Source organism: Typopeltis vanoorti, chromosome 15 (genome assembly GCF_054136105.1).
Source record: "Typopeltis vanoorti isolate ZY-2024b chromosome 15, IOZ_Tvanoo_1.0, whole genome shotgun sequence".
Lineage (NCBI taxonomy): Eukaryota > Metazoa > Arthropoda > Arachnida > Uropygi > Thelyphonidae > Typopeltis > Typopeltis vanoorti.
The window spans coordinates 81,563,009-81,580,148 of NC_143563.1; the positions used below are offsets into that span (position 1 = coordinate 81,563,009).

At 35.8% G+C, this 17,140-nt stretch overlaps 1 protein-coding gene across 4 annotated transcripts in view; it reads left to right on the forward strand.

Moving 5' to 3' along the window:
- Positions 1–17,140, forward strand: part of LOC150098931 (cytoplasmic aconitate hydratase-like) — a 373,379-nt gene that overhangs the window by 31,824 nt on the left and 324,415 nt on the right. For all 4 annotated transcript variants that reach the window (XM_090405009.1, XM_090405006.1, XM_090405010.1 and 1 more), the window contains exons 2-4: positions 13–111; positions 3,518–3,692; positions 9,235–9,372. In XM_090405009.1, the coding sequence (XP_090261135.1) occupies positions 13–111; positions 3,518–3,692; positions 9,235–9,372 (412 nt within the window). The remainder of the gene's footprint in view (positions 1–12; positions 112–3,517; positions 3,693–9,234; positions 9,373–17,140) is intronic.

The window sequence follows — 17,140 nt, forward strand, 5'->3', positions numbered from 1 at the left end:
TTTTACTTTCAGTGTCATCAAATCCATTCCATAAATTATTGAAGACCATTAATGTGAATGGAAATGACTACAAGTACTATGATTTATTATTGTTGAGAGACCCACGATATGGTAGTGATTTTTAATTTCATTCTCTATATAATAATTTATTTATATAAACTAAATACCAAGTTAGATGTTGGATATTTTTTGAAAATTTATAATGTAATAGAGGCTGTATGTATGTATGCCTTTGTCAAAGTTTTCTATGTATATACACATATACAAGTCTATGCGGTGTTGTAAAAAGTTGTGTGTGCGCGTGCGTGCGCATGCACACACACAACTGTTTCTCATGCTGGCAGCCAGGTAGGATATAGTGCTGAACCTGATGGTAACTCTTCAGGAAGCTACCTGCTCAACTGATGAGCAATCATACTGCTACTTACTTTGCCAAATTGTGTCTGGATAGAGCCTGAGAAAATAGCTCGTAATTGCATTACCTGAGGCCACACATGGATTGAAATCTGGTTACTCCCTGTGAGGGAAAAATAACATCTGAGTCCTTCATCACTGATGTATGTTTCCTATTTCTTAATTTTTCATTCAGTTTTTACTCATGACTATGATCAACAATACAAAAAAATCTCGGAGTCAGTATGGCTAAAAAAAAACTTCCTCAAAAAAATTCAGAACATCAAAATCACTTCAAAAAAACCTTAGAATTCCTCACAGTAACAAAATCTTTTATATTTGACTTCACTAACATCAGGGGCCTTAATTCCAGTATCAGTAATGTACATGCCACCTACTGTCATCCAAACCCAGTATACTATTTATCATTGAACCACAACAGCTTCTCACCTCAGCTTTCCTCATTACATCTTCCGTGATACCTTTTGCAAGAATAGTGGATCCTGTCTTTTGTCAGGCCTGATATCCCATGCCAAAGGTTATCGGACCTGGGATCCCCTTTACATTATCTGTTTTGACTCAAGATCTCCCTATTTCACTTTATTGCCTTCATTTGCTGTCTCTACTATTCTCCAATGATTTCATTGATTCCTTTGACTACCTTTCTCTGAAAGTCAGTTACATGCAATCGAACTACCCAACAGCAAGATAATCTTCCTCACTGATTTCAATGTTAACAATTCTGACTGGCTTCCCTTCTCCACAGACTAAGCAGGTAACGAAACCTACTATTAGTTGTGATTTGATACAAATTGTCCATGAACTCACCAGAATTCCAGATAATCCTTTTCATTTGTCTAACACCTGACCTTTTCTTAACGAGCTCCTCCTCCAAATACAGGTTGATATTCGATCTCCTCTTGGCAAGTCTGAGCATAATCTTGTACATGTTTCCTTTGTTACAGATTGGCCTTCTCCTAATCATTCACAGCCTTGTATCCTGTGGCACTACAACAGTGCCAACTGGGATGACCTTTGGATCTTTTATGCATTGTTTCCACGGTCTGATTATTACTTCCACTCCTAGCATTTGCTTCAGCCTAATAACAGAAATGATTCTCACCGGGATGAGTGATTTTATTTCTCACTCCACTCAAAATCCTCATCCTTCATCCAAACCCTAGTTCTCCAATAACTGTACCAAAGCAGTTCGAACTAAAAATTCAACATATATATACCCAATGGCTTCAGACAGCAACTCCAGCCTCTCACTCAGCCTATATTACAGCTTTTTTGGCTGCAATTCATCTGCTATCATCAATAGTACCCCTCCCCCATCCTATTTCTCTATCCTCCCTGAAAATACTAAACCCTTCACATCCTGTCCGTGTAACTACATCTGCTGTATCCAAGTCTCACTAATTCCTATAACTTTTGGCAAGGTTGCAGTAACCAATGCCAATAAATCCTCCCTCTTGTTCCTAATACTTCTGGCATTATTATACATAAATTACAGCATCCCTTTAGGCCCCCTATCTACTTTTACTTCCTCATTTGTCTACCCTATTCAATACTTATGCTAGAGAGAGACTAGATTCTGCACTAGGTCATTTGCATACTCACTCACCTCATGGGTGCCTTCACACCAACTTACCTGCTTCCATACTAATTGCTTAAGTTTTCCTGATTAAGAAGGAAGAATGTAATGTACTGTCATCGGTGAAGCTGTTTATTAGATTGCCAGTCAACTGGAGCAGATCATTGATGTATAGAAGAAACAGGGTAGGTGAGAAGACAGAACCTTGTGGGACCTAAGCATTTGTTGCATACTTAGAAAATGAGGAACCATCAACCATTGCACCTAATGTGCATCCAGTGAGAAAACTTGCAACCCAGTTGCAGACGTCACGGGACAGACCAAATGATGGAAGCTTAATTAATAGGCCCTTGTGGCAGACCACAAGGGCCTATTAATTAAGCCTTGGAGATTTTCTGACTGAAAGGAGATGTTTATCGATAATTTTCTAGATGTATTTATCCATTAGCAGTCCTGATTTTTATTTATTTTTTTCAACAGAAAGAAGTTGGGCCACTTGTAGTTAGCTGGATTCATTAGAATTTTGATAATATTTGTCTTTTATTATTATTATTATTATTACATGTGCATTTCCATAGAGTTCTTAGACTCATTGAGTGAAGTCCTAAACATCATGCTAAGTACTATCCAATATTCACGCAATGTCTCATGCTTTGCTTTGAGTTCCACATTCATGGCACTCAACCAACTCTGGCAGCCTGTTCCACTCATTCACAACTCTCCAAGCAAAAAATCTAGTCAGGACTAGATTTTTTGCTTGGAGAGTGGTGTTAGTTAGCACTCCATGCTAACTAACCTTTGCTCAGTTTCCAAGGATGGCCCCTTAGTTCTCCCACCACCACCATCAGACCTGTTCTGAAAAATTTCCTCTATATGAAATCCTGTAAAAACTTTAGTAATTTGTATGTCTCAATCATATTATCCTTTTACTGCCTGGCAGCCAATTTCTATAACCCACAAATCTTCAACCTGTCCTCATGAGGTTCATTCCATATTTTTAGTGAAACATTTACCACCTTTTAGTGATGAATACTACCTATTTGTCATAATAGGCAGTATCAAATTTCATTTGTTTCATTTGCAGAAAAAAAAATTGTTTTTCTCAGTAAATCGCTATCAACCAAATTTAAATGTCTTTTTTTTATTTAATACATTCCAAAAGAAGAATCATGCTGATTCAGAAATTATATTAAGAGGACACCTGCTGCACTGTTAAAGTAAAATTGCCATGTGTTGTGTTGGGTTGAAACCTAATCCATGCTTTAATTTAGCTATAAATCATATTTGTTGATTCTGGCTGCTAGGTAAAATCCACAAAAGTTTGAGACTTTCTCCAAATTGTGTAAAGGTCAGACTGAACCTTTACATTGCCTTAAATTATGAGAGGAAACTGTATACAGATTATTTTTGTTTGATTAATCATTTCATATTAATTATGAAATTTTATAAAATTATATTATTTCAGTTGCGATGCAAAGTGATATTTACTGATTTCATCATATAAGATGACTATTCTTATGTTTTCAGATCGACTTCCATTTTCTATTCGTGTTCTTCTGGAAGCTGCAGTACGATGTTGCGATAATTTTCAAGTAAAGGAGAAAGATGTTGCAAATATCCTGGACTGGGAAAACCAGCAGAAAAATCAAACAGGAGTTGAAGTATCTTTCAAACCTGCACGGGTTATTCTTCAAGATTTCACGTAAGGAACCGTGAAATTTGTTTCATTTCCAGAAAAAATTTAAAGCTAAATAAATAGATATACTCAGACTATGAAGCATGTTGTAATTATAGCTAAACTATTACATTATTTTCAGTGGAACTGAAAATTTAAATTTCAAATTTAACTCCACAACAATTCTCATTGAATTCTTGTGGAGTGACTATCTGCTGATGCAGTACACTGAGCAAAAATTTGCTGTTTTATTTATATTAGTAGTTAATATTTTTTATTTGCCGTCTGAATGCAATTAAGACATTAATTAGAACACTAAATGCAAGATGATGTTGCAGAAAATGCTCAAAGTCAGGTAACTGAAGGACGTGGATGAAATCTTCACATAGCATGCATATAGAGAATGTAGAGAACCCCTTGAAGCTTCTGACTCTGTCCTGTTGTAATCTTCTCGTGATGCACCATGTTGCAAGATAACCTCTTCGAAAGTTTCATCCTGCAAAACAGAAAAACTGGCAACAATAACAGACAATTTTTCAACATAATACACCCTCTGTCCAAAAAGAAACTGAACTTTTGATAGAAAATAAAACACACGACAATTATAATTATTCAAATTATTCATTTCAATTAATATACTCTCCCTCAGCTTCACTACAGCGTTTGGCATGGTCAATTATTTCGTTAAATGAGTTTTTTATATCTGTTTTTGGGATACTGTCGAGGATCATGGTTACTGCTGCTTGAACGTTTTCAATGGTGTCGTATCGCATTCCTTTCATCGGCAAATGAAATTGGGGGAAGAGAAAGAAGTCACAGGGTGCTAAATCAAGTGAATACAGTGAGTGATCCAACACACAAATTTAGTTTTTGCTCAAAAACTGTCTCACAATGTTCAAATGATGAGATTGTGCATTATCGTGCAAAACTGACCAGTTGTCTGCATCAAAATATTCATGCAGTATGCGACGAATTCTTGCTATCAATCACTTCAAAACTTTAAGATAAAACTCACCATTGAACGTTTGGCGAGGTGGAATGAATTCTTTGTGGATAATGCCCTTGGAATTGTAGAAACAAATCAGCATTGTCTTTACTTTTAGCTTCTCCAAGCGACTTTTTTTTCGGATGCCCATCTTCTGGTAGTCTCCACTCAGCACTCTGGCGCTTTATTTCGGGCTCATACTCACAATGTTTCGTCACCGGTAACGATCGTTTCAAGGAAGTTTGAGTCCTTATGAGCGGTTTTAATGAGGTCCTTACAGTGTTCAATTCGATACATTTTTTGGTCGTCGGTCAGCTTGTGGGGAACAAATCGCAAATTCAATTTATGAAACCCCAAACTCTCGGTCAGAATGTTGTGCACAGTTGATTTTGGAATCCCCAATTCATCGTCAATCACTCTCACAGATGATTTCATGTTTTCTTTGATGAAATCGTGCACTTTTTGGATATTAACTTCGCTCAGTCCAGTTTTTGGACTGCCTAGCTTTTTGGCGTCCTCAAGTGTCTCACGACCACTTTGAAATCGTTTAAACCACTTGTAAACTTGAGTGCGGGATAAGCATTCATCACCAAATGCTTTTTGAAGCATTTGATGCATTTTGGTAAAACTTTGCCCAAGTTTAATATAAAAGTCAATCGCAGCTCTCTGTTTGAAACTGAATTTCTGACCGTTCATCAAAACACACTGTCACTCTTGGCACTATAACTCGGCTTCTAATGAAACAAATGTCATAAACAGTTGATACAACACTACTGAAAGTTGCCGCTTTCGACAACAAAAAAAAACAAGTATACATGAGTGTACAGGAAATTTGAAATAGTGAATGATCGCACCTGATGTTGAGCAGAATGAGTAGCCCACTGAAAAAGAATTGTATATTAAAATCTACCTCTATGTGGTTTTATTCAACAAAGGGAGCAGGTGTAAGTCTTTTAGTCCTAACTAACTTTTTATTCACTAATTTGTGATCACAAGCTATTAATGAACTGAGGCTTTTTTTTTTTTTTTTTGGAAGGGGGGAGAGAGAGAGAGAGAGACAGACACTGAGATGCAAGGTAAAAAAAGCCAGTGCTTCTCGTGGGGAGGGAACTCTACTTGCTCATGTCAGAGATCATCTAACTTGGCAAAAGAAAGGCTTGGAAAAAGTTCCTCTTGTCAAGAGTCAAACTTATAATTGTCTTTTTTTTTCAGGTGAACTAGTGCTGTGCATGAGCTAGTTCATGAACAGTAGAATCATACATAGCAGAATAAATGCTATCACTGTGGCTGTGAATGCGAGAGGTAAGCGTGATAGCATTTATTACACTTACCTCTCGAGAGGTAAGTGTAATAAATGATATCACGCTTACCTCTCGCATTCACAGCCACACGGAGCGTGCACCGTACTGACACTGGTATGAGGCGTCTCACTTCTCACTGTCTCGAACGTAAACAACCCAGTCGGGTTCGTGGATCTCCCCTATGTGATGTGGTCAGCTCATTTCTTTGTCGCATTTTTTTCCACTGTAACCTGGATTCATCAGCATTGAACACTTGGTCTGCATTATAAATGTTTATAAACTTTGAAAGTTTTTTGTTTAATAAGATTTCCATCCAAAGGAATTTTCTTTTGCGTGCATCTTCTTTCCAAATTATTAGAGATTTCTTCATTTTTCTCTTAGAAAATTGCATACACGAGCAATGAGCTTTGCACTTTGACCCAGCAATAAACACTTTCTCAGATTTTATGTTCATTGTGTTTGATTGTTTGAATTGTTGATTCATTTAAATTCAAAGTCCTTACAACAACTGGTTTTTCTCCATTTTTCAACTGATCCATGATTTTAATTTTTTTCTTGGAGAGAATTTTCTTCAAGATGAATTTTCTTTTCAATATTCATTTTTTTCCCTTTCAATGCAATTTGTGGCCATTACTATAAAAATAATTTTTTTACATAAAAGAGCATTACATATTAATTATGTATGTAACTCACCAGAAAATAAAGTGCTCAGCTTGAAACACACTTATGATTTTGAATGCGCTTTCCTGGCAGAAAACGAAGACCATTTTCAACAATAAACACGGTAGTATACAATTGATGTACATGCTTGCTAAAGGGTGTTTCTTCTAATATAAATTCACTACTTATAACTACCTGCATGATACGGGCAGACACAAATTTAATGAAGATAAAATTCGATTTTTAAGTCGTGCGGTAAAAAATATATGAAAAGATAAAGGGTTACTACAGTTTCTAGACTGTGTTTTTGTCAAAACCGCATTGTATAAGTACCACGTTGAACAAGGGTTACTACAATTTGTAGACCACATGCAGTACCGTGTTATACGAGGGTTACCTGTACTGACCATTTAAAACTATATATTTAGAAATTTATGTACATTTAATCATACAAATACAACATTTATTTTACAAATGATATTCTGTATTTTTCAATTTAGATACTTGAATACAAATTCTACCCTACGGTTCTTCTTTATGAACTGGTCAATAACATTGTCATAAAAGGTTGGTTGTGACTTAATTTTTCCAAGCAACATGCACACTTGTAAAGACTGCTGTAGCTCACTGGTTAGAGCTATGTTGACTGCGTATGGCCTGTGGTTTAAGCAACAGAGTGAGATGACGTGAAGTGGCTATGCGGGCACATGAAATCACAGTGCTGCTGCGAGGACCTGTAAGCTCCTACAACTGAGCAAGCCAAGGTAGCTTTGACTAGATGAGCAAGCATCGGCTTCGATACACAATGCAAAGCTCGATTATTGCTGCGCAAGCTTAAGACGTCTTCTATCTACAAAAATAAAAGCCTAAATGGAATGCTTATAAATGCATGCATTTATTAACAAATAAATAGTACTTCTTTTCAATTAATGAGCTTGCGTAGCAAGCATGGAGAATTTGCCACTGCTTGTAACTGTTTTCAAAAGTCATTCTCTTCCTTTCTTTTCCTTTTTCAGGAGGCATACATTCCACCAGTTAAATTTGCTTTATTTTATTTCGATCACACACTTCATATTTTCCATCCCTGTATATATAATAGGTTATTTCGACTTTAACTGATTATCCGAATGATGTAATACTATGCTAGCTTTTGCACATACTTGTTTATGCACTCCACTATATATGATATAATAGTTTGTTTCTTTTTTTTGTTTCTGTAAGAACTGATTTTTGTGTTTTCTTAATTTTAAATTTTATCTGATTGCTCTTCTTTATGTGCTATGTTTTTAATGTTCTATATGGCATATTTCACCACATTTTTCCTTTTCCAAAGTTTCTTTTCCAACTTGAGGTATTTTCTCATGTTTTCCATCAGGTTTAGATTTCTTTGAGACTTAAAAGTAATCTTTATTTCCCTATGTCAGGTTACTTGCATGGCAGTAGTTATCCTAGTGTTGGGGCTGCCACTTTAGGGCTGCTTTTTAGTAGGTAGTGGAAACTACAGTTTGAAAGGAAAGAGTCCCCCCCCCCCCTTCCTCAAATTGCTCTAATAGCACTGGGGATGGAGAGGAGTAAGAGTAGAGGAAAGAAGAGTGGAAGAACAATCTGCAGATATAATATACCAAGTGTATATTGTAGGAAGTAAGATCTGGTATAGCTTGGACATCTTGGGTTTGCTATGCCTATACTCACCAATGTGAGTCCCCAAGAAATATTTGCATTTTGATTATTATAAACATTAGTAGTGTCATTTAATTATAATTCCCTAAAGGAATCTAAGTATGTATCATTCTGACATAATAAAAAAAGAAAAGAAAAAGGTAAGCATTTTAAAGGTGATTATGCAGTAGGGTCATCCCTTCCCCCTAAGTTAAACCAGCTTAGCTAGCTAAAAAGCATAATAAAAGTAATAGCAGTTCTCTCTTCTGCGGTTAAGGCCAAACAAACTTTGACTCAGTCAGGACATATTCATATAATATAAACTGCAGAATAGATATAACTAGTTTCAGAACTACATGAAAAATGGTTTATAGTAGTTTGCTCTTGTAGGTTATTGTTATAGAAACTTAGGGTGATTAGTGCATTATTTCTTTAATTTTAAAAAAATTAAATTAATGATTTAATTTATTGTATCATTCTTTTAGCAAGCTTGTTTCCTGATGAAATTATGTGGAACAAAGGAAAAATCTATTTTTTTTTTTTCCTATTTCCTGTTCTTTGTAGAATATTTTCATTTTAAAAGCATTTTCTGAGACCAGTGAGAATGGAAGTCAAGCTAAAATGGTGTATTGATTTTTGAAAGTGGGAGATTAAAGGACATGAACTATTTACTGTAATTCAGATTCTGATAGCTAACAATTATATTCATGTTTCAAATACTCTTCTGAATGATGTAATACTGTGCACATGAAAACGTATGCTTTGTATCTAAATTACAAGTTATTGCATTAATTTTGTATTATTGTATTAATTTTATTTTGAAATGAGAAATACATAAGGTCATCAGCATGAAGGAATTGTTTGATCGAAAATGTTTATTTATAACAAGATTTATGTTGATTATAAATTTAAAACTAGCCATTTTGGTATTTTAACTTCGAAATAACCTTATAATAACTTACAGTGGTGTACCAGCAGTCGTGGACTTTGCTGCTATGAGAGATGCCGTGAAGTCGTTAGGTGGTAATCCTGAAAAAATAAATCCATTGTGTCCAGCAGCTTTAGTTATTGATCATTCGGTCCAGGTGGATTTTTCTCGCACGTAAGTTTTGATAAGTGTTTTCGCTGTGGTTTTTTCCTGCATGTAAATAATTCAGTTAAAAAGTTTAAAAAGAGGTCATGAACTATTTCAGACATTCTGAAATAGTCATTGTATTTCTCCTTTACTAGTTCTAAGCCATTCTCATAAACCTAGGTTATTCATCCTACAGAGCAGACCAACCAGCCAGAAGAACACATGCAATTAACATACATAATGCACTAGCCTCTTAATTACTTTGGCTATAATTTCAGACAGCAGCAACAATAATAGACATTATAATAAACTATTCCTGCAGAACTTACAAGTTTGTTATAATGAGAGTTGACTCATAACTTATTTTAACAGTATTATAACACCAAACCAACTAAATTATAAAAAGATGTTCATTAACTATCTTATGTTTTGCTGGATTTCAAACCAGCATCTTCAGAGCATGTTATAATTATCATGTAACAATGAGTAAGTGAAACAGTTCAAATTGTGATGAACAAAAGAACTAAAGTTCTAATTTGGCTCCCTGTAATGTAAAAAAAGAAGCATTACTGCTATATAGGCGTTGATCTTAAGATAACAGTCTCCCAAATTTTTGGCAAATTAATGCAATCATACTTGTCCAGGTTAGGAGAATGCTTAATAGGCATAGCTGACACTAAAAATAATGTAAAATTCTTAAGATCAACTCCTATATAGCTGTAATACTTCTTTTTTTACAACATAGAGGGTTCCAAATTAGGACTTGCAATCTTTTGTCTGTCACAATTTGAATTGTTTATTGTTTCACTTACACGTTGTTTGTTTATGTGTTAACTGTAATGTGCTCTGAAGATGCTGGTGTGAAATCCAGTGAAATATAAGCCAGTTAATAAACATATTTTTTTTTATAATTTAGTTGGTTTGGTGTTGTAATACCATTAAAATAAGTTATGAATAATGTTCAACACCTAAGCTTGTCTATTAGAGTGAGAGTTGACTGTACCAGTTTGCTATTCTAGCAGATTCTTAACTCGCTCCATTAACCCACTAAGCTCAACAGCTGACTGTCAGCTAATGTAGAATAGAGCAACTATCTGCACTTTTTTTGGGGTTGGGGGGGTGGCCTGATGGTCATGCACATGTCATCTCATACTTGAAAATGCTGTCAACAGAGAAAGTGAGAATTAAAGGACAGGTTACATAGTTACTTACCTTGTTATTTTTGTTTTCACTTAAAGTCATAGAAGCATGATATACCATTATCAGACTTCCATGATAATCCTCATAAAGCATAGAAAGCCTAATTTGTTCATTATAGAATTATTATTATTCTTTCCCTTGGTGAGACATAGATTACACCTGTTGCTTGCCGTCCACTTACAAGATTATCGTGAAGTTCAGTGTAACCTCATATTTAATTTATGTGTTAATTAATGTGAAACAGTGGTGGCTTGTCCATAAGGACTGCAGAGCTGCACTGAATGCAGCTCCAGCATTGAGTATACTAGCAAGTAGTACTGGCTAGTATACTCACCGCTGGAGCTGCATTCAATGCAGCCCTGATGGAAATTTCAGGGTTATATGACTGATGGAAAAAAAGGAAGACAATGTATCTAAGACCTAGATTGCTTTCGTGTTTAAAGAAAAAAAAAAGTAGTTTATAAAAATCATGGAATTATGAAAAAAAGATCCATATTGAAGTTTTGTTGATCTGTAAAATGCATGACAAGGTTCAGAGAGCAGAGCTTTTCAAACCCCTAGAATTTTATTGTCACTTCTCTACTAGAGGGCAAAAGGTGCTACATGTGTTGAACCAAAAGATTAGTTCTTTTTGAAAGTATTTAGCGAATTAACCCATTCTTTTTTCATTATTATATTTATGAGTGTTTACATGTAAGGGTAGTGTGCTTAATTTTGTGGTTTTTGAAAGCTTTTATTTTTGTTTTATTATATTATATGCTGTATTGTACGTCATGCACCAATGCAGGACATTTCAACGTGCGTGAATTTTGTTTACTACACTGTGCATGAAATGTATGCACATTGTAGAAAAAGAGACTTATGGAAGGGAGAATGAAACTGGAGAGCAGTGTTTATTTTAAATATTTTGAGAGTGAATCCTAAGAAGTGTAAAGAGAGTAGGAATAATGATGAATTAAAAGGCAAAATGTGTGAAAATGCAATTGATGAGGTTGATGTTACAATTAGTATGAGTGACTGTAAGAATGTAATAGTGGAAAATGAGGAGAATGATAAGATGGTAATGGAAAATCTAATGTGCTTACGTGGAGTTCTCCACAGAACAAAATATGAGATTGATTGATTGGAGAAGTGCCTTGCAGATGGTATGACACAGAAGTGAAAGAAGGGGAGATGCAAGATGAGAGAAAGCAGAGTATGAAAGAGTGAACACATGCAAATAAGGATCAAACTTTGTGTGGTGATTCATTGATAAGTGGAGTGCTTGAAGAAAGCATGACGAAATCGTGTTTTCTTGGAGCCAGGATTGAGGATGTTGGTGATTCTGTAAGCATGCAGAAAGTGATGGTGAAAGAGATGTTTATTTTGGCTGGTATATAAATGATTTAGCAGGTGACAAGTGTGATATGCAAGAAGATATGAAGCAGTTGCTAGTACATGCAAAAAATGAGAGTAAGAAAGTAAAAGTTGTCTGTTGCCATGCTGTGATAGAAGTGAGCAGAGATGAAGAGCTGTGATCATGAATGAGTCAGTGCACAGATTGTACAGGAAGAATGGTGTGTAGTTTGTAGATGTGTGGGTGAGTTTAATGGAAGGAAGGATTTATATAAAGTGGATGGCTTGCATTTGGAGTCAGAAGTCTTGAGAAGGTGTTGTTCAGTGAGAGTTCAGAAGTGCAGAGTCAGGGAAACAGATGTTTAGGGGGATAACAGGCCAACACAGATCCAGGTAACCTAGAGGTTAACGAGTGGGAGAGTGATCACATGATGTAGTGCCAAATATAGTATCCCAGGTTGTTAACTTTAGTAGGCTACACAACACAAAGTGTAAAAGAGGTTGTGTAGCCTACTGTACTTTATCTGTATTGCATTTTATCTGTACTAATGCTAGAAATTTTTGAAATAAATGCAAGGAGTTTTTGGCATTGGTTAGCTCAACTTAGCCAAAAGTTATCATGAAAGAGTACAAAAGATAGAGGATAATAGCTCAACTTAGCCAAAAGTTATCATGAAAGAGTACAAAAGATAGAGGATAATAGTAGTAGTGTTACTTCCAAGCCTCCATGGTGCTTGAAGACTCATCGTGGAAGGTCAAACACTCAGACCACAATAACTATCTTGCCTTGCTTTGAACACATTCAGTGTTGGAGCACTCACTCTGGCAATGCATTCCACTTTTTCACCACCTTCCAAGCAAAAAATCTCTTTTTCACCTCTTTATTCACATGACCTTTGCACAGTTTCCAGGGATGACTGCGTGTTCATGTGTCACCCATTATCTCATGCAATAATTCCTCTGTATCTATTTGGTAGGCTCCTCTCACCAGCTTATATGTCTCACTCATATTGCCCCTCCTCCTGTCTACCAAGCTCTGAAGATTACATTCTCTCAGTCTGTCTTCTTACTCAATGTTTCCCTATCACCGACATAGCCAGGTGACCACATCTGTGCACAGAAATTCAAATGAAGCCTAATTAGCACCTTATAGAGCGGAACCATCATCTCCTTATCCAGCATTCTTCACATTTTAGCAGTTGTAACCCTTGTAGCTTTCATGATGTGTTCCTTATCCACCAAGATGCTCAGATCTCTTTCTTTCTCCACATCCTGTCAAGTTCTGATATCTTGTTTTTACAAGGATTTAAATTGGTTGATGTTTCAGGGTGAAGAATGGGGATGCCATTTCAATGTTGCTAAGTATCAAGTTATGCACTTTGGCTAGAGAAGATGGAATGAGGTTTGCTAGATTGGAGGAACTTCATGTGTTACCCCACTTGTCACCTTCCTTTTTTTTGGGATTCTGGACCTCCATATACAACTTGCTGGCTCCTGTTAGTCAATGAGCCTTGTAACTGAGCTACCAAATGATTATCCATCTACTTCAACAGTAGTTTATCACATGGTACTCAATCAAATGCATTAGCAAGATCCAAATAAATTACTGTATAAGCATCTCCTTCATCCATTGTGCTATTCACCCTATTATAAAATGTAACCAAGTTATTAAAGCATGACCTCCCATTCTTAATAAATCCATTCTGCTCTCTCAAAAGCTTTCCATTCTCATCCATCCAGGTTTGTATTTTGTCTCTAACTAGCCTCTCTAATAGCTTCACTTGATATACATACTGGCTAGTTCAACACTATTGAATCAGATTCTCCCTTATGCAGTGGCACTATTTTTCCTTCTTTCCACTTCTGGGACTATTTCTCTTGTCAAACTCCTGTTAAACAATCAAATCAAGGGCACTGCTGGCTTTTTTTTGCACATTCCCATAATATAGATGGCAATATCTCATCCAGTCTCACAGTATTATTAACATCAAGGTTACTTAATATGAAGTACTATCATATCCTGTACACCCCTTGAGGGTACATGTCAGGAATTTGATGATGATGATGAGGTTACTTAATATTCTAAACACTTCTTATTCTTGAATGCTCAGTTTTCTGCCCGCCTTCCTATTGCATTTCAACATTACTATTAGCCTCACTATATGAAATACACTAACGAAATGCTCATTGAACATTTCCTCTATTTCATTAGCACATGTGATGTGTCCCATCTCTAGCAATTAAAGTCAGTCTTCCATATTAACTCTTTCTCCTACTAGCAACATAACTATAGAATTCTCCAGAGTTTTGTTTTAGTGCTTCAGCCAATCTCTTTTCATGTGCCAATATTTCTTTCCTTACTACACTTGTCACCGTTCCTAGCTTACACTGTATACCCATTATGCTGTTGATGGGCATTCTCTTTTTATCTCTTCCATAATATTCTTTCTCAGATGTTCCTGCATAATTCCATGATTCATTCATTTCTCTTCTACTCTGAACTTTAGGAATGCAATCTAACATTGCCATAATTAGTTGATTCTGGACCAAATTCCAGGCACCACTGATTTCTCTCCTTTTCAACTGATCCAGTCACTACACATAACCAATCTGTTTCCTTAATTTATTATAGTCCTTTGCTTTGTAATTCCACATTATATCTCTTGCTGAATGAAGCTCGTACCTGGCTAGCCGCTCCCCATGTCAAAACCACATGATCACACTTCTCACTTGATGGTACTTTGGTGACGTCCTTTGTTATCACTGTATGAGATGATATTATTAAATCTAACGCTCGAGTTGCACCTTTAACTACAATGCTGTATAAGATGATTGTTCCTGAGTAGTTGAAAAAGTACGATATCCTTACTCACACATATTTCTTGCTTCCAGTCAATTCTTCCATAGTTAAAATCATCACATTCATCACCATTATTATCACCTTCCTGTCACTCACCAGTTTCATCTGTCTAAACATTTCAGAATTATCTTCCTCTGCATTTCCTGGCATGTAGCAACATCCACTAAATATCTATAATTTGCACTAACCTCAAACCAAATTGGTTTCTTCAGATTCCACATTGAGAGGACATAACTGTTTTGAAATAATCAATAATACTCCACCTCTTATCTTTTCTGTCTTTTCAAAAAATGCTATAATCATCACATTCTATTCCTGTGAGCACATCATCTTCTGTTAACGTCTTGCTGACATCAATGATTTGTGGGTAGACAAATCATTGATGACTGTATGAAGGCTGCAAACTCTGTACCCTTATTCCTAATACTCTTTGCATTAGTGTATAAGTACTGTAGCTTTCCACTGGGTCCCCTTTCTTTCCCACAATTTCCTGTCATTCAAGTAATTTGACTATTGGTTCTACTGAGGCCATCCATGCATTTCTATCATGTCCTCCTTTGTTCCTTTATCTCACAGTAGTTTTGGTATTTACACTTACAGTCCCACTATCTAGTTTCCTGATTGGCTACTTGCTCGCTTTTTCTCATCAACAATCTGCCCAGTTTCACACTACTGCGCTCACTTAGATGCAGGCCATCTGTTGCAAACAGCTCTCTTCTACCTTCAAATTTATCCACATCAGCAAACTCAGGTCCTCTCTTCCTACACATTTTAGTTATCATGCCAGTTGCAATTATTTTTCTCTTCTTTTTCTTGGCTCTACTATCATACCTTCACACTTCCTCTCATGTTCTGATTTGCTCAAAATTGAAAGCAGATAACAGAATTTCTTTTTAATACTGTTTCTGTAAACAGAGACCTTAGCCAAACTGATTCCTTTCTGAAGTTGAAGTAGCAACCAGCAATATTTAAAAGTCCTAAATTCAAATATATAAGGAGAAAAACAACAAAAATGATTCTGAAAAATTTTGATTAAAATATACAAAGGTAGCTTAAAAAAAGCATTTAGATTTACAGTTTAAGGAATGCCAAATGCATTGTAGACTAAATAGAGAAACAGAGTGCTAAATTTATATCTGATATGCATAAGCATGCATATCAAAACAGAACAATACAGAGAAGCAGTATATTGAACCAATTTTTAATGATGACACATGCGTGCATGCACGCATAAAGAGAGAGACAGAAATGTATCCAGAAATATTTAGATATAAAAGAAGTAATATATATGATTAAAATACATTCTGAAAGAATAAATTTTGTATGAGGAACATTTAGAAAATAGTGAGATTATCATTTCCTGTTAAATACCATTAAGGATACTATGGTAGTACTACGTAATTAAGTTTACAGTTATTATGTTATTACTATCAGCACTTTTTCTTCATGAAATAATTCTTTTATTTTTCAGGTCTCCAATATTGTTAAAATCTCATATCATTATTCTAAGGTGCTACTATTACTGACTTCTAAAGGGTTTCTCAAAATTCACGCAAGATTTAAATTTAGCGCCATTTGTGCGGTAAAGTGTTGCCAACGAGAAAAAAAAAGACAGCTTGACAGCTGACAGTTCATGGTTATTAAAAATGGAGCGCTACACGAAAGAACAACGCATTTTCATTATTGAGCAATATTTTAAAAATAATGAAGGTTTGGCAGCTACAGTTTGCAATTTTCGTACAAAATATGGTCGGAATAGTGATTTAACTTCATCAACTGTGAAAAGATTAATTAAAAAAATTCAAGGAAACTGGATCAATTAGTGATCTTATACACTCTGGCCGTCCTTCAACAAGTCGTTCAGCAGAAAACATCGAAGCAGTTTGTGAGAGTGTTGCTGAGAGTCCAGGAACATCAATTCGGCACTGTGGTCTTGAATTGGGCATTTTGAGACGCTCTCTACAGCGTATTCTCACGAAAGATTTGCATCTTTATGCTTACAAAGTTCAATTGACTCAAGAACTGAAGCCTACTGACCACGCATAGCGAGTGAAGAGAGTTCGTTGAATGGATTATGGAACAACAACAAGTGGATGCTTATTTTTTGAACAAAATCATCTTCAGCGATGAGGCTCATTTTCATCTTGATGGCTTCGTTAATCGACAAAATTGTCGCATTTGGGGTTCAGAAAATCCACGAGTGATTGTTGAGAAACAAATGCATCCACAACGTGTCACTGTTTGGTGCGGATTTTGGACTGGAGGCATCATTGGTCCATTCTTCTTTGAAAATGCGGCTGGTAAGGCAATAACAGTTAATGGTGTGCTTGCTATTGCAACATGATAATCCAGTTTTTTGTGCCTAAATTGCAAGATATGGATGTGGACGACATGTGGTTT